Here is a 21387-nt window from a genome sequence, read left to right on the forward strand (position 1 = left end):
GATTACTGAAGCCATCATAGTCATTTTGAAGCATTGTTTGCGTAGGTACTGGTTCAGTGCGCGTAGATCCAAACTGGGTCTCCACCCGTCTTCTTCTCTGTCAGGAAATACCTGGGGTAGAAGCCTTTGCCTTGAAACTGTTCCGGTACCCTCTCCACTGCCCCTATGAATAGGAGGTGGTCCACCTCCCGCCTTAATTCCGGTAGGTGAGAGGGGTCTCTGAGGACGGGTGCGGTGGGAGGATTTGGTGGAGGTAAAGACTGGAAGGGGATCGTGTACCCCGTGTTTACAATCTCCAGTACCCACTTGTCCGACGTGATGCTTTCCCATTGTGGGTAGAATGGCTTGAGTCGGTGACAGAACATGTACTGAGATAGGCACTGAGGTACGGTCTTGGCTTCGCTGCCCTCGACATACCCGTCAAACTTGCTGTCTCGCACTTTGCCCTGCGGGGGCGCTGCCCTGCTAAGGCCGGCGCCTAGGGCCTTTATAATGTGTTTGTTGATGACGCCCTTGATCATACCCCCGTTGAAATTGGGCAAGTTGTTGTTGGTAACCATAATGGCATTGTTGAGGATAAAATTTCTTCCTTTTGAACGGTGGGGTATATATCCCCAAGGTCCGAAGCGTCGTTCTGGAATCTTTGCTCGAGTGTAGAACTGAGTCAGTCAATTCAGCAAATAATTTTATGTTGTCGAAGGGGAGGTCTGCAATTTTGACTTGCAACTCCTTTGGAATGCCGGATGTATGAAGCCATGACTCTCCCCGCATTACCACTGCAGTGGCCACGGCACGGGCCGCTGTATCCGCCACATCGAGTGCAATCTGCACGCCCACTTGAGAAGCCGCGTAACCCTCTTGCACAATTGCCTTAAGAATTGGCCTTTTTTCCTCTGGAAGGAAGTCCATGAGGGCAGTAAGCTTGGAATAATTGTCAAAATTGTGATTCGACAAATGAGCGGCATAGTTGGCCATACGTAGCAATAGGGTAGAGGAGGAGTAGGCTTTTCTACCCAGAAGATCCAACTTTTTTATGTCCTTGTCCAATCCCCCCGATTTGTGTTGGGACGATTCAACCACCAACGAGTTTGGCTGTGAAGGACTAAATAGAAATTCCATCCCTTTCGCAGGGACGAAGTACTTTTTGTCCGCCCTTTTGTTGGTAGGCGGAGCGGATGCTGGGGTTTGCCATATATTAGTGGCTGCCTCCATGATTGCATCGTCCGAGGGAATAGCAATTTTAGAAGAAGATGGAGGCCTGAGGTTTTTAAGGAGTCTGTGGTATTTCTCCTGCACCTCTGCCACTTGAATATCTTGGGATTGAGCTACCCGTTTGAACAGCTCCTGGAACTGTTTCAGGTCATCTGGGGGAGAAATGTCTCCAGGGACCACGGCCTCGTTTGGCGAGGATGAGGAGGCGTCACTATGGTATCTCTCCTCCAATTCCTCTGGATCCTGGCTGTATTGCTGTGATTGTCTTTGTGGAATTTCCAGGTGGGGTTCAGTGTCCTTAGACCCAGCCTCTGATTGGGGCAGCTGTGGTGTTCCCCCAGGTGGAAGCAGAACACCTTAGTGTTGAGGAGTAGTTGACGGGGATCCATAGTGAGACGTCGAACTCCTATGATGATGCCCCACATAATGATGGCGGTCGTAGCAACAGGGACAGGAGCCTGGCGATGGAGACCTGGACCATGACCCAAGGATGTAAGGGTGGTGCCCGGAATGACGAGACCTCCGAGATGATACCGACGTGCGAGGAGAGCCTCTGTGAGAAGACTCGTAGGGATCTCTGCTAGATGCTGGAGAAAAGCATGCAGATCCCTGTGATGGGCTCCGAAGGAAAGGAAAAGGACATCTGTGGCAGGCTGAAGGTGTTGCTGCCCGTCAAATCTCTGGTGGTGATCGCGGTGATAGAGGCAGTGCAATTCCCTCAGGAGAGGGGCTGTGGTGCCTGGTCTTCGTTTCAGCCTTTACCCTCTTGGGTGGCCCTATTGGTGAACTTGGTACCGGAGCAGGTGTCATGCTGATTTCCACTGCTCCCGGTGCCACTGTTGTCGGTGCCGTCATCACCGGTGCCGTCATCACTGGTGCCGCCAATCCCAGTGCCATCGTCCTTGGTGCCGGTGATCTGGGTGCCGGCGTCCTCGGTGCCGGCGTGTTCGGTGCCTCTGGGGAAGTCCCGATAGGTGCCACAGTAGCCGGTGCCGAGCTGATTAGTGCCCGCATGGCTCTCGGTGCCGACTCCCCAGTCGGTGCAGGGCCTTGAGTTGTTGCATGCGCCACGGCTTTACCAGTAGAGGAAGCCAGCGTGCACGGGCCTTTTGTTACACTCGTCCCACTCCCAACAGTCAGGGGCAGGGATCGAGTAGGTGAGGCTCTTCTTTTCTTCTGCGCAGAGGAGGTCAAAGAGGCAGCCTTCCTCTTGTGCGCTCCTGAAGAGCCCTCCGCATGTACTGTCTCCGATGCGGCAGGCTGAAGTGCTTTGTCAACTAACAGCATCTTCAGCCTCATTCCTCTGTCTTTTCTAGCTCTATTAGTCAACTTAGAACAATGGGAGCACTTCTGAGGAACGTGTGTCTCCCCGAGGCACCGTATGCATTTGCTATGGCCATCCGAAGCAGGCATGGCCTCCCGGCAAGATTCACACTTCTTAAAGCCGGGGGATGGCATTGTTAAAACTTAACTCTGAGTCCTTTATGTGCTAATAGCGCACTTAACAGTCTATTAGTTGATGTTAAACAACTGCTGGCCTTTGAAGGCTGACAACAAACGGCGGGCCTGCCCAGAGGCGGCCGCTGCTGTTCTAAGATAGTCTTTAGGTTTTAAACAACTTTAACAGAGAGATTAACTATAATAACTATAGAACTGCTAACTATAACTGCTGAAACTATTAACACTAGAAAAAATAAGGATTTATCTGTCTCGGGCGTTGGAGCCGGAGAGGATTCCATCTGCAGCCGTTGGCGGTTGAGAAGGAACTGGGGGGGGACCGGATCGCGCACGTGACCGTAAGTGCGTGAAGAGCCGACGCGCATCGGCGTATGCGCGACCCGACGGAGACTGCTGAAGATTTTCCGAGCTGCGGCACCGGGGCGAGCCCGACACCTACTGTGCAGCACCCACAGGGACCACTCGAAGAAGAAGTAGAAGTTACTAATCTTTCCATAACAATTGGTCTTCAATTTTCACCATCATTCCACTGTACAGGTCAAACCTCTCTTCTCCAGAAACATCCATAATCCGGCATGATTTTAATTAGCTGGACAACCACTTACCATGGCTGCAATCAAGTTTCCCATGGTCCCAAAAAATTGTTTACAGCCACCAGCCCTGGCTCTCAGAGTTCTGTGCTGTTATTTAGCTCTAATTTACCCCATATGTCTTCTAGGAGCCCAGTAAACAGTGGAAGTGTTGGTAATGCTGCTAGACAATTTTGACTTCCCATGGACTGGCACATTCTCTTGTTCATCACCAATAAGGTGTCAGACTAGAGATGTTCAACCTGTAGTTGTTTGAGTGGTCCAATGCGTAATTATTAGAAAGTTTTTACCATTAGTGGTACCTGTCACAGCAGCCCCTGCACCCTCTGTTGTTCATGTGCACCATAAAGACATAAAGGGCTGAGCTGCCACTGAGCTTCCACCTGTGCTCCCACTTCCTTCCTATTGGAGCAACTCCAGTAGAGAGAAAAAAGAGAAATGAGCATAGATTGTGGAATAAACATGTGCCACAGATCTTGAAGAACAACAGTTATGAAAAACTTTAACCACTTTCTCTTCTTCATGCGATTGTATATGCCCGATCTATTCTAGTAGACTCCTAGGCAGTCCCAGCCGGAGGTGGATTCGGAGTCACTTGAACAGGGACTAGAAGATTACTCATCTAAATTCAGCATCATCTCTAGGCTGCTTAGCAGTTTTGTAGCGAGGATTAATATGTGGGATGACCAAGTAGCACTTTACAAATTTCTAATGTGGGTATATGAGCCACAAATGCTGCAGGCCAGTTGGGTTCTAGCCAAATGACCCTATACTCTCTCTGTTGGCTGCATATTAACCAAGTGGTAACTAAGATCCTAGATCCATACGAAATCATTTTCATGGAAACCAGGCTGCCTTTCATTCTGACTGCAAATGCAATAAACAATTGAGACAAAAGCTTGAAAGGTTTAGCCCGTTCTTGCTAAAATGCTAATGAACTTCTAGTGTCTAGCATGTTCTGTCTCCCCTTTCCCTTATCATCATGAGGCTTTGAAAAGGCCATGAAGAAAACTTTTCAGTTGACATGAAAGGTAGAGATCACTTTCATAGGAAAAGTTGGATAAGGACAAAGGTGAATTTTATTTGTGTAAAAACCATACATGGAGTATTTGATACTAATGCCCTCAACTACCCTACCTTCTTGCCCAGTGGAATAGCTACTAAAAATGCTACCTTCATGGAAAAGTGTGAGAGCTGGCCACTAGAGGTTCAAAGCAGAGGTCCTATCAGTTTTGTCAGGACTAGATTCAGGCTCCATGGCAGAAGAAAGTTCTGTATGTCTGAAAAGAGTTTGTCCAAACCATTTAAAAATCTTACTAGAATTATCCCATCCTATTAGGAAGGGGAAAATGGAGTGATTACTGATAAGAAGGCAAAATGCCAATATAGCTGCTAGGTGTACCCTGATTGAGATAACTACCAGTCCCTGATGATTCAGATCCAAAAGACACTCTTACTTCTAATCCACATGTGCTGGACTAGGGAGACCCCTTTTAGCATTGATCAGATGGAAAACTTATACTTAAAGAGAGCAGACCTCATTAAATGGTTTTCTATTAGTAAGTACTACCTCCTTCATCTTTTCAGAGCTGAACTCCTTTGCTGACAATAACTTGGAAGTCTTCAGTCTGTCATGTGATGGGCCTGAAGGTAGGAATGGAGGAGGCAGCCACAATTCATCCAAAGTGTAGGTCAGCTTGAAGTGTGAGTAACAGTGAGAGACTGACTGGGAAATCCAAACGCTATAAAAACCACGACTGATGGGGTCATTCTGGGGCAATCAGTATAACACAGACCTTGTCCTGCTTGACCTGTCAGACAACACTGGTTAGAAGAGGGACAGGCAAGAAAAGTGTATTGCACAAAAGTTTATAACCAAACTAACATTATAATGATGTGTGTGTTGCGCAAAAAGGGAAAATAGGCAAAAATATGTATTAAAATAATATGAATAAATAAAAAATATGATTTTATTTAGAACTATTTAAAACAATTATATTTCTAGGCACGTTTATACTGTTTAACACCAAACTTCTAAACCTGACAATTAAACTTTTCCCTTCTACCATCAACACAGACTGTCATCATCAACTAAACCCTTTGATCACATAGCCCAACAAGAATTTGGGAAAACAGATTTTTTTATATCAGGAGGTACGATTGGGTGGAGGATATTCTTAGTCTTCTTCCTCTCTACCTAGAGCTTTTGAGACAAATTTGTCTCTGGTTTAAGCTTCATTCAAGATAATGGAGTTACAATAGGGATAAGTCTGTTTTTTGTTTCTAAAAGTGTTTCACTTCAAAATGTGCATTTTACTAACTTACAGTTTCTCCAGTAAGCTGCATTTATCATTAATGAATATTGCTGTGTGGTTGTTATCTGAGACATTCCATGTCATATTTGACAGTTTGTTTTCTAAATTACACTCAAAGAAAGGCATTCCTACTTGGAAATATTTCCATGTAAATGGCTTTACTAATCAGTTTGCATTTATCTTAAAATTCACAATTCACTTCATTTTTTCAAATAACTGAGCAGAAACTTTTACAAGTGTATTCTGTGGCAGACTGAAAGCAGCCAGCTGTAGGAGACTGATGGAGGGTAGATACAGCAGGAGCTTGGTTTGTGGATTTCTGTTCCCTGCATAAAAAGCATGTCAGGCTCAGTCTGAATTACTGAATTCATATTGATATACAAGCCCTGCCTCCTTCCCATTTTAAGTAGTTTACTCTAAGCATTACTTATCTCTAAATTGGTGAGATAGTAACCTGTCTCCAACAATGTCATATGATGTTCATTAGAAAACATTACAGTGCCTGGTTGCTAAAATGGACTTTTAAGGCTCCCCTCCCCCTTGGTCATACAGTTCTGCAATTAGCTCTTCTAAGGCTATGTCTACACTACACGATAAAGTTGACTTTAAGGCAGTTAGCTTGATTTTACAATGTCACTATCTTCACTGTAAATATCATTAGGTCAATTTTAGGGGGTGCTACAATCGATATTATTACACCACCATGCAAGTTGACGTAGCATAAAGTTAGAATTTAAAAGGTCAAATTAATGCTAGTATAGAAATGCTGTTCTTTAAATTGACTTTATTAGCCTCCAGTTGTGTTGTGTATGTATCAATGCCACACACTTGTCCACTCTGGCTGCTTCCATCTACTCACAAGACCTCTACCTACTGCAAAAGGTTATTCCACCACCCTTGACACACCTTCTTGTCCCTGCCAGTTAACCCTCTATGTGCAAACAAACATTCTTTTTATGACAACCACGGTCTGATTTCTTGGTTCACATGGGTGGAGGGGTGGGGTGCACAAATCATTGCAGGAAATTCAGAACAGGGACACAGGTGGGGGTGGAGAGGGCTGATAGCACATCAGCCTTGCACTATACAAAGATCCACAGAGGACTTGTGGCAGAGGGACACAGGTTGGCGCAGGTGGAGAGGGCTGATAGTACAGCTGCCTGCTGCTATGTAAAGGTTCACAGAGGACTCATGGCAGAGGGACCCGGATGGTGGCAGGGGTTGCCAAAGCCAATGGGGTTGATGAAACCCAGGAGGCACAATCCAGAGTCCAGTATTGGGGGCTCACGGTTCGTCAGTGGTGCCTGCCCCCGGGGACAGGGAAGCCAGATGCCAAACCTGGCTTATTTCATGCATGTGTGCACCTCTGCTTAAAAAAAAAAAAATTACTAGCCTTCTCCCTGCCCAAAATACAAACAAACTTTTTTTTGTGAAAATAACCCACTCTTTGCTTCCATTATTTTTCCTGCATCTTAACCCTCTCTTTGCCAAATAAAAGTATCCTTTCTGTGAAAGCTACAGTCTAATTTATTGGTTCACATTTGGTGGGGTGCACAAATCATTGCAGAGAGTGGGAGTGGTATCACAATAATCAAATACAGCAGAATTATGTGGCTGCCCAATCATTTATAAAGGTATTTTTAAAGCCTCCCTGATTGCTGCTGCCTCTGCATTCACAGTGGTGAATGCCCTTGTGGGCGGTTGTGCATAAGCCCTGCTCATGGCATCTGCCTCTGTACTCCAGGCTGTCATGAAATTCTCCTGCCTGGATTCACATAGCTTATGCAAAATACATCATGCTGCAACCATGGTGGGGCATTGGTTTTGGAAATGTCCAAATGGGTCAATAGGCACTTGAACCTTGCTTTTAAATGGCCAATGGTGCATTCTGCCTCCACTCTGCATTTGCTGAATCTGTAGTTGAAGTACTCCTTACTGCAGTGCAGGGTGCCTGTGTATGGCTTCATGAGGCAAGGAAACAGAGTGTAATCAGGGTCACTCAGTATTACCACAGGCATCTGCACATCTCCAATCATGATTTTCCAGTCTGGGAAAAAAGTCCCATCCAGGAGCTTTCTGTATAGACTGCAAGTTCTGAAGATGTGTGTGTCGTGAACCCTTCCCAACCATCCCCCGTTGATGCCGGTGAAACAACCTTCGTGATCTACCACCACCTGCAACACTATTGAAAAGTATCCATTTCAGTTTATATACTCAGAGGCCAGGTAGTCCGGGGCCATGATGGGGATGTGCATACCATCTATTGCTCCATCGCAGCTAAGAAAGCATATGGCAGCAAAGCCAATGCACTATGTGCTGAACATCTCCCAGGGCCATGGTGTTCCTCAGGAGATGCTAACAGACTGCACTGGTTACTTGCACCACCATGGCCCCCACTGTAGCTCTGCCCACGCTGAATTGATTTGCCACTGACCAGTGATTGTTAGGAATTGCAAACTTCCATAGAAGGATTGCAACTTGCTTATAAGTCGTTAAAGCTGGTCTCATTCTTGGATTGCTGTGCTTCAGGATGGGGGCCAGCAAAACCAAAGTTCCATAAAAACATACTTGTGCATTCAAAAGTTCTGCACCTACTGCTGATTGTCCCAGGCCTCGAAAATGATGTGGTAACATCAATGCGTGCTGGTTTCATGAGTCCAAAAACGCCACTCCACTATAAGCAATGCATCCAGGGAAACCAGCATTTCAAAGCTCCTGGTCTGCAGTTCATTGATATCATCTCCACCCTCTTCATCTACAACCATCAACTCAGCCCACTGCCCTTGTCAAAGAAAATACTGTGTGACATTCCCTGAAGTGGCTGTAACAGCCTGTGCAACAACTTGAAGCATTTGAAGATCTGTGCTAGCGCTAGTGCTGTGCTAGGGAAAGTGGTATGATCTCCCATTCATTTTCACACAGTTAGCAGGTGCTCTGAATTGTGGGAGAGTGCTGTGCATGCTGGGATAGTGGCATCAAACACCTGCAAGAAACTATGGCAATTTTTCCCCCCATAACCCAATGATACAAAACACCCAGAATGCAACAGGTATAATTTAAATGCGCAGTAATAAGAACTCATCCCAGCTATCTCCACCAGAGGTTCTGGCAGCTAAGTCATTCAAACCACCTAAAGGGGTCTCATTTGTGGTCATTAGTTTATTACAGTCCCAGCTCAGAACAGGGCAGCATGAAAAATTTAGCCCTCTCCTGTTATCATTGGGGGTATAATGGTCCCTTCATCTCAAGAATATCCCAGGAAATTCATTTCACTCACATTGTCCCAAAAAGTCCTTTTAAATTTCATACCTCGTCCAGAGATCGCATTAATCCTTTCTTCCTGGTAAAAGAAATTCCATACAGTCCACAATAGTACATAAATACTTTATTTTTAAGACATCTCACCCCAAATATTAAATGTAATTCAAGAAGCTTTAGTCAATCCCGTAAGTTTTGCTCAGGTATTGCAGGATATTATCATATTTGTTACACTAGGCATTAAAGGACAGAGAAAGGAGAATGGTAGGAATTCAATCCCTATACTCAGAAATACTTGGGTAAACTGCAGATATCCCAGACATTAACATGGACAATAATTCTGGACACACTGAAATACCCATCCATTGTCAACAACATTTTATATCAAAGCGACCATGCACATGTGAACACACACTGCTTAGTAAAACACCCATGTATGCACGTGCATGAGTGATATAGTACAGTTAGCAGCTAATCAGCAGCATACTTTATGTTGACCAAACTTTGTACTTTAGACAGCTATAAACTGTCAGATGGAAGCAGACTAAACTGAAATTATAGTGCAGTACTGTAAGCCAGCCAGCAGAGAGAGTGTGAACTCAAAGAAAGGCCAGAAAGTAAAATGAAACTTGAATTCTGATGGAGTGAGCAGCTGTACGACAACAAATAGTATCTACTCTAATGGGTGCTAATTAAGGAGAAACTGTGGATAGCAATGTAGAGCTATTGTAATTTACTTTTCCTTTCTTCAAATTTTGGGAAGATTTTACATAAATACTCCATACATTTACCAAAAAGGCAGTACAAATAGCAGAATTTTTTCAAACTTCTCAACAGCCAGATCTCCTTTGAATATGGACTGACTTATAATGGACCTTTAGTGTATGCCTACACAGCAGCTTTATTTCGAAATAAACTATTCTGGAATAACTATTCACTATAATTTAACAGCACCTATTTCAAAATATCTATTTCAAAAGAGGCACTATTCCTTGTAGAATGAGGTTTACCAATTTTGAAATAAGCCAACTGCTATTTTGGAATTATTTCAAAATAGCGGTTGTATTATGTAGACACTAGGATAGTTATTTCAAAATAGTGGCTGCTATTTCAAAATAACTGTACTGTGTTGACCTACCCTTAGAGTCCTTCTGATTTCCCTTTATGGCTCTTAACTACTTTATGGAGCTTTGAAACTCACTGGGTGAGAGGAGGAACAAAGTAAAATAGCAACTGTTCCTCAAATGTTTAGTAATGATACTGAAGCCCACTTTTCCCTCAGAGAAGATTGACTCTTGTACAGATTTGTTTTAGCAGCACCAATATTTACAGATAATATAAAATGAAAGCCAACAAAAGTAAGGAAATTAAGGCATACCACAAAAACTGATCTGCACAAGGAATGGTCAAAAAGCCAATAAACTACAATAATACATTCCCAATAGCCTTCTGTCTATACGTATTCAGTACACTGCTCTGCTAACTTAACAGTTTCCCTTAAAGCTAACAGTAACAGAGATAAAGCTGTGCTAGTTTATACATAGTCTTCTTTAAAACCTGTGACATCCAGCCCTGTGATAGATCACTAACTTCTCTGCAATACTCACAAAGCACACTGTACTAACCATACCACATAGTAACTCAGACAGACACATTAAGGGGACACATTTTTCTCATTTTTATTTAAATTGCTTTGCAAAAGTTCTGAAAATTCTTGTATAGACTTTAAAATACTAATTTTTCCACAAAAGAGGTAGAATTTCAAACTATGTTCCCATACCAAATTCAGTTAATTTTGTTCTTTATTATTAAGATTCTTTTCATCCTATTTTTAAAAAGTAATTTGTGTGTCTCACACTATGTTCTACTGTTTCAGATGGGATTTTTTTTTCCTATTCCTTTTTAAATGCCTCTTTGATTAATCAGTATTCTTTCCCAAGTGCTAATAAGGTCAAATCTTTCATTTCACTCTGAGAACTCTCCATTCCTTCTTGAGTGCTTTTAAAAGAGTCTGACAATTTTTTTCTGACTTGGATACTACTGTATATGATAGATGCCTTAAAAATACCTAACTGCCAATTTTAAACATTTTAAAATCACCAAGTATTTGCCAATATGAAATTATTAGTGTAAATATCCAAAATTCCAGATGCAAATTATCTAGGTTTATCAGATTATATTAATATAGGCAGTATCAAGTCAGAACATATTAGAGAACATTGCTCATTTATTAGAGAACATTGCTCATTTAAGAGAAGATCAGTCTCTTTCTCTCTCTCTTTTCAGAGCTCCTTTTGGTCGCACCTGTGTTTAAAAATATTTTCAAGGTCCTGAATCACATTTACTATTGTTCAAACCCTATTTCAAAACATGACCTTCCTTAGAGTTGAGCTTACTTTGAGTCATTAATTTAGTAGCTCAGCAATACTTAAAACACCTCACTTGGTGTTTATTCTGAAAACCTGGAGTTCTGAAACATTTAATACAAACTCTGGTGGCCTTGAGCCTCGGATATTTTCAGATTTTCTAAGTGAACATACACAAGACCATTCCTTCATAAAGTTAAAATTGTTTAAAATTTGAGGCTAAACATTTCAAAAAGTAGGAATTCATTCTATTTGCAGCAATAGACACAATAACATTTTCCCCTGAAGTTTATTATGAACACATCCCCCCCCCCCCAAAAAAAAAAAAAAGGCATCTAGAAGTAATACCAAATTTACATGTACATTTTTGTAATGGAAATGTCTTAATCATATTTGGTCTTTTTTAAGGAATTGCTCACAAACTGAAAATTTGAGTTTTGGTTGGATGGATTCCTGGAGGCTTTACCACAGGCGTAATACTTAATTAAAAACTAATATTTAATTCCTGGTGATTCCAGGATAATCTTGGTGGGGTGGCAACCGTCCTGAAAGTTAATTCAAATTTCCCAGACAAAATATTTCGATGTCGTTTTATTCATAGATAGATAATAAGGTTTGTACTCAACATCATATTTTAGTGAACAAAGCTGTTTGGACAACAGGCAACAATTGCAACAAACATACAAAAAATACAACATGTGATGTGTGTCATATAATTCAGGGTTCCAAGAAGCTCGTAAGTTATCTGCACTGTGGAAATGGAGCCAAATTATCACTTGATTTCTAATGGTGTTAAATATGGAGTAAATCCATGATTTCAATAGATACTCCAGATTCCTGCTGCTAGATGTGAGGGAAGAAGCAGACCATGAAATAATGCAGTGTTGGTTCTAGAAAGACTAAACGCTGTCAACAGAATCACACTAAGCTCACTACACTCATTTTTTCCTATAGATCCTAAGGAGTTAGAATAGGCAGTCACTACTCCTGACCAGGAATTTTGGTGTGTTGAATCCCATAGAGCTCAGTCTTCTCACTGCTCTAACACTGCCATAACATAGAGAAACACTCTGTGATGAAACAAGTTGCAACAACAATTATATCCCATTGACACACTGCTCCACCTACCTTTTTTCGTACAGTGTAGACGACATTCCCTCCCCAGTAGCTAAATGGACAGATAGGAGCCTGAATTTGGACCAAGTAGCTCAAATGACAAAGACTGAAGTGACGTTGGAAGCGTTAACTGTAAGTGTTAAAAGAACCAGTGAACACCCTGATCTCACTCTACATCATGGGCATTTGATAATGTTAAGAAAATATGCAGTCATGGGGTCCTAGTGGAATCAGTAAAGTACCAGATTCTGTCACCAGCACCATTTCCAACTAAATGACAACTACAATCATTCCCCTCATACAACAGCTCTATCACAGTAAAATGTCATCTCAAGGCTAGACTCCTGTAGCTCAAGCAGAAGATTAATAAAATGTTCATAAAAGAAAAGTTACAGCTCTGTAATCACTAAGCAGGATGAGCCACTTCTCCTCTCTGCAACACACATCTGCTCTCTGATTCACTACCAGATCCAGTTAAAGATTCTTGTACTGAAGCCCTTAGAAGACATCTACCATAACAGATGCAATCAATCAGCAGACTAACGTAAGTAGGTACAAATTCCACAAGAGAGAGATAAAGCCCTTTGAAAAAGGGGTATCCACAGGAACTGAAAAGACCTCTCAGTCAACCTCTGAAGTCTCGAACAATTACCCAATGGAGACCAGAGCTGACTCAGGGCATTTTCAATGCAGTGTAAATATTCTGGTCTGAGCTGCAGCCCCATCTCTAGGACCCTCCCCATTCACGGGGTCCTAAAATCTAGGCTCCAACATAAGTCCAAATGTTTAAACAACAATTAAATAACCCCTCATTCTGAGCCCCACAAGACGAAATCAGCTTGCATGAGCAAGCCTCAGACATTTCACTACAGTGTAGACATATCCTAAGTACAACTTTACAGCAAAGGTCAAGGGCATTGATCATCTGACTTTAAATGCAAAAATGTGTTTCAGGAAGAGAAAAGAAAAAATTGACAGCAATGATACCGAAGCGTATTCTTCAGTAGGTTCTACAACGTCAGACTGCCATTCCAGGGAGAGAAAAACTGCTCTCCTTTTTGAGGATGTGTGCTAGGTAAATTGGACCGGCAAATGTGCCACTGACAGCATGTCTGAGGCAATGCCTAAGACAATACAGATAAATAGGCACCAGTTCTTTGTTTGTCCCTCTGTCTGCTCTACAGCAACAGTGCAGAGTTCAATTGATGAGAACTTGCTAAGAATATCAGGGTCCAGAAAAAGGATTGCCCTCTCCGTGTGTACCTGCAAACACAGGGCACTGACGTGGGACAACTGATCAATCATTAGTGAAAGAGAAGGCTGCAATATCCTTGGTCTCCATGACACACAACGAAGGAAGGAGAAGGAAGCAATGTGGAGAGACAGAACCACTGAAGTGTTGAGAAAAGGAGGCACAAGAAACAATGGAGAAATCAGTTTTATCTTCAACAAGGAATGATCTTCAAAAATCATCTCCTGCAAGTTCAAGTCATCATACATTGGAATAGCATCCTCAAGGCTATCCAGCTCTAATCCTCTGCAAACACAAGCAAAAATGATGATGTGGAAGAATTCTATGAAGAGCTCAAGGAAACCTTTACTCAAATATCCACATATATGACTGCAATGGGAGACTTCAATGCCAATGTCAAAAGAGGGAAAAGCATATGGCATCAGCAAACAGAATTCATGATGAGAGAACTGGAAACTGGCAGAGACCAAAAAAAACGTTCTTTGGTAATACCTGGGTTAAAAAGATGGCCAAGATGAGGGAGATCATAGCCAGTATGAAGAAAAAGAACAAGATTGACTATATTCTGATAAACAGCGTACAAAATAAGACATTGCAGTAGTGCTAGCTTTAAAACAAAATTTAAGTAGTCTGAGGCCTTGCCGAAAGGCCAAACAACATCCAATGGAAAATAAATAGAAGTCATACAATGTGTTTATTTGGACCAAGAAATTAACACGCACATGACCAGGAAGGCAAAGTCTCCCAAAGAAAGAATACTGGTTGGTGTGTATTCATTTCTATCAAGGATGTCTTTCAAGGAAAAATTAACACACCAACCTCTTCAACTCAACTATACCACCAGCAGTGTTGTTCATTAGCTAAACATGGGCACTAATAAAGGTAGACATACAACAACTGTCTGTCATGGAGAAAGAGATGGAAAGAAAAATTTGGCGGATTTCAATCCATAAAGTCCCCAGTGAATTGGTCAGACAGCTGAGTGGAGTGGAGGATGCCAGTATAGAAAGCAGAGACAGCAATTGCAATGGGCCAGTCATTGAACTAGGTTCACTGTCAACTAATGGATGGCAGCTGTCATCAAGTGGCATCCACAGGAATGGAAAAGACCTCTCAGCTAGCCTCTAAAGAAATTGGAAGATTTTTTTTGTGAACAGTCACAGCCATGCATGGAGAAGGCCAGGTTAAGAGAAAAATGGAAGGCATGTTGTGATCTATCCTCATATAGATTATGCTGCAGGACTGATCAATCAAGGTGATCAAGGTGAAACAGGAGGCCAATTTCAGCCACAGAAAGTTGACATAAAGTTTCAAAAGTTCACATGTGAACAGTTATATAAACTATTGTTCTAGAATAAATTTGGTTGACACTTTATTACTGCACCTATGTTAATATATATCATGGAGCAGCTCATTTTGTTTGAATTAAAAGCTCCTGCCTACAATCTCCATGGAGAAGGCAAAAGAAATGCAAATTTATTTATACATCAACTGTCCTCCAGATATAGATCTCTGGCATTGTGGAATACGTCTACAAAGGATTTTCTCTGACCTACACTAGAAAAGGAAGCCTATGAATACATCCCCCTGCATCTATGTAAAAACAAGATCTAAGCAGCACAGCACTTCTCCTCTGGATATGGAATATAGGAGATACCTTTTGCATGTAATCTTAAGGGGGGAAAATCTTTTCCTCTGCTGATAGCCCAAACAATGATTTTCACTTGTCTGCTTTTGAACTCAGAAGCAGTTAAAAAGGAACTACAGAAGTCTGGGGCCCAAGGTATATATCCACATAACTAGAATAGCAACAAAAGTTTTAAAATAGAGGCTCACTTTCAGATAGTGGTATTCATTTTGAAAATAAATCTTCAATTGTTTTACTATTTTATTTTACTTTTTAAAGAAATCCCAGAACTGGCATTTTTCAAAGAAAGGCCCTGAAAAGTGCTGAATTAGTACGTGAGCTGGAGAAAGCGAAACTAAGATCCATACAACTTCACCTCTATAATTTTCTTCTTTTTAAGAATGAAGAGTCAATACAAGCCAAAACCACTCTTGCTGTCCTTTAGGATCTAGCCTTGGCTCTTGTTTCCAGGACTTAACAGTCCTAATATTCCTTCTTCCAAACCCTCATACCCTCCCCCCCTGCTAGTTCCTACTCACTGCAGGTGTCTCTGTCTCAGGACTTCCACCTGACACATGTGGAGAGCTCCCTCTCAAGTCTTTCTTTGGTTCTGCATCCCTATTCTCCTCTTCCCAAGAGGCAGGAAGATCTATAGGCTATACTCTGTGGAGGAGAATACATGCAACCTACTACAGCAGCTGCCTGTCTTAAAGGGAACAAGTGCATCTAAGAAGTGTCTTGCTAATTTTTTCACTGATGTAATTCCTTGTTCCACCAAACCTTCTCCTCTCCTTCAATGCCATCCCTTGATGTTCCTAGCCTAATATAGACCTCAAACACTCACAGAATCATAGGGCTGGAAGGGACCTCAGGAGGTCATCTAGTCCAGACACCTGCTTCAAGCAGAATCAACCCCCACTAAGTCATCCCAGCCAGGACCTTGTAAACCAGGGACTTAAAAACCTCAAGGGATGGAGAATCCACCACCTCTCTAGGCAACGCATTCCAGTGCTTCACCACCCTCCTGGTGAAGTAGTTTTTCCTAATATCTAACCTACATCTCTTCCTCTTCAACTTCAGACCATTACTTCTTGGTCTGTCATCCGACAATGCCGAGAACAGTTTCTCACCCTTCTGTTTAGAGCTCCCCTTCAGGAAGTTGAAGGCTGCTATTAAATCACTCCTCAGTCTTCCCTTCTGTCAACTAAACAAGCCCAAATCCCTCAGCCTATCCTCATAGGTCTTGTGCTCCAGCCCCCTTAATCATTTTTGTCGCCTTCAGCTGAACCTGCTCCAGCAAATCCACATCCTTTTTATACTGGGGGGGGCCCAAAACTGGACACAATATTCAAGATGTGGCCTCACCAGTGCTGAATAGAGGGGAATAACTACTTCTCTAGATCTGCTTGAAATGCTCCTTCTAATGCATCCTAATATGCCGTTAGCCTTCTTGGCTACAAGGACTCACTGTTTACTTATATCCAGCCTTTTGTGCACCACAACCCCTAGATCTCTTTCCATCGTACTGCTGCTGAGCTAGTTGGTCTCCAACCTGTAACAATGCTTGGGATTCTTCCACCCCCAGGTGCAGTACTCTACACTTTTCCTTGTTGAACCGCATCAGATTTCTTTTGGCCCAGTCCTCCACTTTATCCAGGTCACTTTGGATTCTCTTTCTACCCTCCAACATACCTACCTCTCCCCCTAGTTTTGTTCCATCCGCAAACTTGCTGAGGGTGCAATCCAGTCCCTCATCCAGGTCATTAATAAAGCTGTTGAAACAACACTGGCCCCAGAACTGAGCCTTGCCACACTCCACTTGAAACCGACCAGCATCCAGATATTGAGCCATTGACCACTACCCGTTGGGCCCGACCATCAAGCCAGCTTTCTATCCATCTTATACTCCAAGGATCCAATCCATATTTCCTTAACTTATGGACAAGAATGTTGTGGGAGACCATATCAAAAGCCTTGCTGAAGTCAAGGTATATCACATCCACTGACTTCCCCATGTCCACATAGCCTGTTACCTCGTCACAGAAGCTAATCAGATTGGTCAGGCAGGACCTGACCCTGGTGAATCCATGCTGGCTACTTTTGATCACTTTCCCCTCTTCCAAGTGCTCCAAAATGGATTCCTTGAGGATTCCCTCCATTATTTTGCCAGGGATTGAGGCAAGGCTGACTGGTCAATAGTTCCCTGGATTGTCGTCCTTTCCTTTTTTAAAGATGGGCACTACATTTGCCTTCTTCCAGTCATCCGGTATCTCCCCCAGTCTCCAAGAGTCTTCAAGGATAATGGCCAAAGGTTCAGCAATGACCTCCGCCAATTCCCTTAGAACCCTCGGGTGCATTAAACCCAGGCCCAGGGACTTGTGCACATCTAGTTTTTCTAGATAGCTCAGAACTTGTTTCTTCCCCACAGATGGCTGCCCTCCACCTTCCCAAACTGCATTATCTAGGACCTTCATGTGGAAGTTGACTTTGTTTGTGAAGACTGAGGCAAAAAAAGCATTGAATACTTCAGCTTTTCCTACATCATCTGTCACTAGGTTACCTCCCTCGTCCAGTAACAGCCCCACACCTTCTCTGATAACCCATTAATTGTTAACATGCCTGTAGAAACCCTTCTTGTTACTCTTCACAACCCTTGCCAGCAGCAGTTCCAATTGTGCTTTCGCTTTCCTGATTACTGCCCAGCATTCTCCAGCCAAATGTTTATACTCCTCCTCAGTCAACTGTCCACGTTTCCATTTCTTGTATGCATCCTTTTTGAATTTAAGCTGACTAAGGATTTCCCCATTAAGCCAAGCTGGTTGCCTACCATATTTGCATTTCTTACTAGGCAGCGGGATGGTTTCTTCCTGTGCCTTCAGTAAGACTTCTTTAAAATACTGCCAGTTCTCTTGAACTCTTTTCCCCTTCATCTTTGTTTCCCAAGGGATCCTGCTCATCAGTTCTCTCAGAGAATCAAAGCCTGCTCTCCTAAAATCAACGGTCTGTATGTTACTGCTCACCTTTCTTCCTTTTATCCAAATCCTGAAATCTACGATCTCATGGTCACTGCCACCCAAGTTTCCTCCTACTTCTATTTCTTCTACTAGTTCTTCCCTGTTTGTGAGCAGCAGATCAAGTTGCACACGGCCCCTGGTCGGTTCCTTCAGCACTTGTACCAAGAAGTTATCCCCAACATTCTCCAAAAACTTCCCGGATTGTCTGTGTGCTGATGTATTGGTCTCCTAACAAATGTCTGGATGATTAAAGTCTCCCATGAGAACCAGGACCTGTGATTTGGAAGCTTTACTTGGCTGTCTGGAGAAATCCTCATCTACCTCATCTCCCTGATCTGGTGGTCTATAGCAGACACTGCAGAGTGGGGACATCATGTTTGGGTTGTTAGAACCATCCACACTTGCAGCACTGTACATAGTAATGATGTAGGTCCAATATTTAAAGGTCTGTTTAATAAGCATTTACAGGGCTTAAAATTAATTGGAATCTTGGAATTAACTGAAAAAATTAACTGCTAAGCTTGGTAGTCTTCACAACTCAAGCACTCCTGTATTCTGTCTAAGCACATGGACCAGAAACTTACTAGATCATATTGCCACAGGTCAGTGAAATACAAAATCAGGCAGCATATGTGACAAAATGTACATCTGATTTAGTTTTATAGTTCTTTTGGTTTTAATAAGTTGGTTATTATTAAGGCATGGTAGGCTTTCTAGCAGCTGTCCATAAACTACACAAACACATTTTTTGGTTATTTTCATTAACTGCTCCCCTCCCCTGTAACACTGGAACAAATATGCAAACTTAAAGACTCACCACCATTAATATGTTACATAATTTAAGAACAACCCCTCATAAACTGAAAGCAAAGAACGAAGATCCATACAGGAACAAGAATCTGATTGCAGAACTGGGGCTAAAGTTAGTAACAAAGAAAGATTTTTTTAAACTACACAGTACCTCTTTTAACATACCCAAAATATAAATGGAAGAAGCAGAGACGTTCCTAGCCAACTGGGGGCCCCGGGCAAATTTTGGTGGACCCTTGAAAATGGCAGCCCCCACAACAACCCCAAGCCCAGCACTCTGCCCCAGCTCAGCACCCAGCAGATGGCCCAACCCTGGAGCGTGCAGTGCAGCCAGGGCCAACTTGGGAGCGGAGCACCTGCCAGGGAGCAGAATGCAGGCGACACGGTGGGGGCCAGCCCACAGCAGAGTGCCCACCCTGGAGTACAGGCTGTGCAGCGAGGGCCAGCCCAGGAGCAGTGCCTGCTTGGGAGTACACAGTGGAGGGGGAAAGCTGGATGCTGAGACAGCAATTGAACCCAACATGCCAGATCGGCATTTTAGCAGCTCCCTGAAAGTGGCGGCTCTGAGAGACCACCCAGCTCGCAGACCCATAAGACTGCCTCTGGGAAGAAGGAGAAACATTTAAAGCTATTTTCTCTTTATCACCATAAGCCTCACCTTTGACAGAAGATTGTTTGGACTGATTCTGTAGCCTTTAAGGCTTTCGTGTAACTTCTGCAAGCATTGTATGACTCTTCGTTGTTGTTCATCATTCCGCAGCTCTTCTGTTTTGACCAGAAAGTCATAGTGTTCTAAAGGTCCACTGCAAACCAACAAGGCCTTGGAGTTAGCATCTGCTAGAGTAGTAGGGGCTATGTTCTCAGCTGCCTGAATTGCGTAAGCTGTAAAATAAGAAAAAAATTAACTAATCATAAGTTTCTTAAAATGGTCTTATTGTACTCTTAAACAATATACAATGTAAAAAATTATTTTTTTCAAAAATGGACATCTGCTACTTTAAATACGTAGTAAGAGAACTGTATAGAATGTATAAAATATAGAGGTGAATATTTAGCTAATATCTTTGTATTTCTCTAAATAAGCTTTTTAAAATGTCTTAAAAATCTAAAAATTGCTTAGTATCACCTGACTGGAGGGGATTAAACATATTACATATAAAGAGATATAGATATAAAATATACAACAAAAAAACAGTTACAGCTGGTCAAACTTGCAATTTCCATCCTGCAGGAAATTCTGTCATTTAGAAATGCAGCTTTGTTCCAAATCAGAACAAAATCAAAAAATTCCAAAACATTACACAAAATGAATTATTTTTTAAAACAATTCAGTTAAATTGAAACTTTTCATTCTGATTGACTTTGATTTTTATTTAATTTAAAAAAAAAAAAAAAATGGATCACAAAAGTGCTATATTCCAAGCTTGTTTGTTTATACATCATCACCCTCATTTCTCCAAGTTACCACTTTCTAGAGAACTGTCTCCAGTTTGTATCTGTATTTTTTATTTCTGTTCCTAAAATGTATGTAATTCATATTTAATCTAATTTTATTGCATGCAGCCCATTGTTCTACCCTTCTGGCTACCTGCAACCCAAATACTACTGATCAACATTCCAAAAGATATTGGTAATGAGATAAAGTGAAAAACCTCTTACTAAAAGAGAACAAAAAACAAAAGCTGAAGAAAGTAAAAATACATAAATCTACAGCTTGAAAAATCCATTTGCAAACAAAAAATTTCCTGGCAAATGAGGAATCTAAGAGCAACCTCTGTTGTGTCTAATCCTTCTTTTTCTTTAATATCGTTTATTGTTGCCAAGATCATAATTTGAATGTGAACCAAACATAAAACAACGAAGTGATATCTCCATACATTTGTGATAAACTAGGGGTCAGCAACCTTTCCGAGGCGCAGTGCCGAAATTTTACTTTTTGACCTCTATGTATAGTCAGAGTGCCGGTGATGCTTTTTAAAGTCACTAAGGCTACTTCTACACGTGAACGCTACATCGAAGTACCTTATTTCGATGTAGTGACATCGAAATAGGCTATTTTGATGAATAACGTCTACACGTCCTCCAGGGCTGGCAACGTCGACGTTCAACATCGACGTTGCGCAGCACCACATCGAAATAGGCACTGAGAGGGAACGTCTACGCGCCACAGTAGCGCACATCGAAATAAGGGTGCCAGGCACAGCTGCAGACAGGGTCACAGGGCGGACTCAACAGCAAGCCGTTCCCTTAAAGGGCCCCTCCCAGACACAGTTGCACTAAACAACACAAGATCCACAGAGCCGACAACTGGTTGCAGACCCTGTGCATGCAGCATGGATCCCCAGCTGCAGCAGCAGCAGCCAGAAGCC

The 21387-nt window shown here is 42.4% G+C and overlaps 1 protein-coding gene across 1 annotated transcript in view; it reads right to left on the reverse strand.

Moving 5' to 3' along the window:
* Positions 1–21387, reverse strand: part of AFG1L (AFG1 like ATPase) — a 124665-nt gene that overhangs the window by 90337 nt on the left and 12941 nt on the right. The window contains exon 2 of the mRNA XM_074988827.1: positions 19677–19900. Coding sequence (XP_074844928.1) covers positions 19677–19900 — 224 coding nt within the window. The remainder of the gene's footprint in view (positions 1–19676; positions 19901–21387) is intronic.

Source organism: Carettochelys insculpta, chromosome 3 (genome assembly GCF_033958435.1).
Source record: "Carettochelys insculpta isolate YL-2023 chromosome 3, ASM3395843v1, whole genome shotgun sequence".
In the NCBI taxonomy this organism is placed as follows: Eukaryota; Metazoa; Chordata; order Testudines; family Carettochelyidae; genus Carettochelys; species Carettochelys insculpta.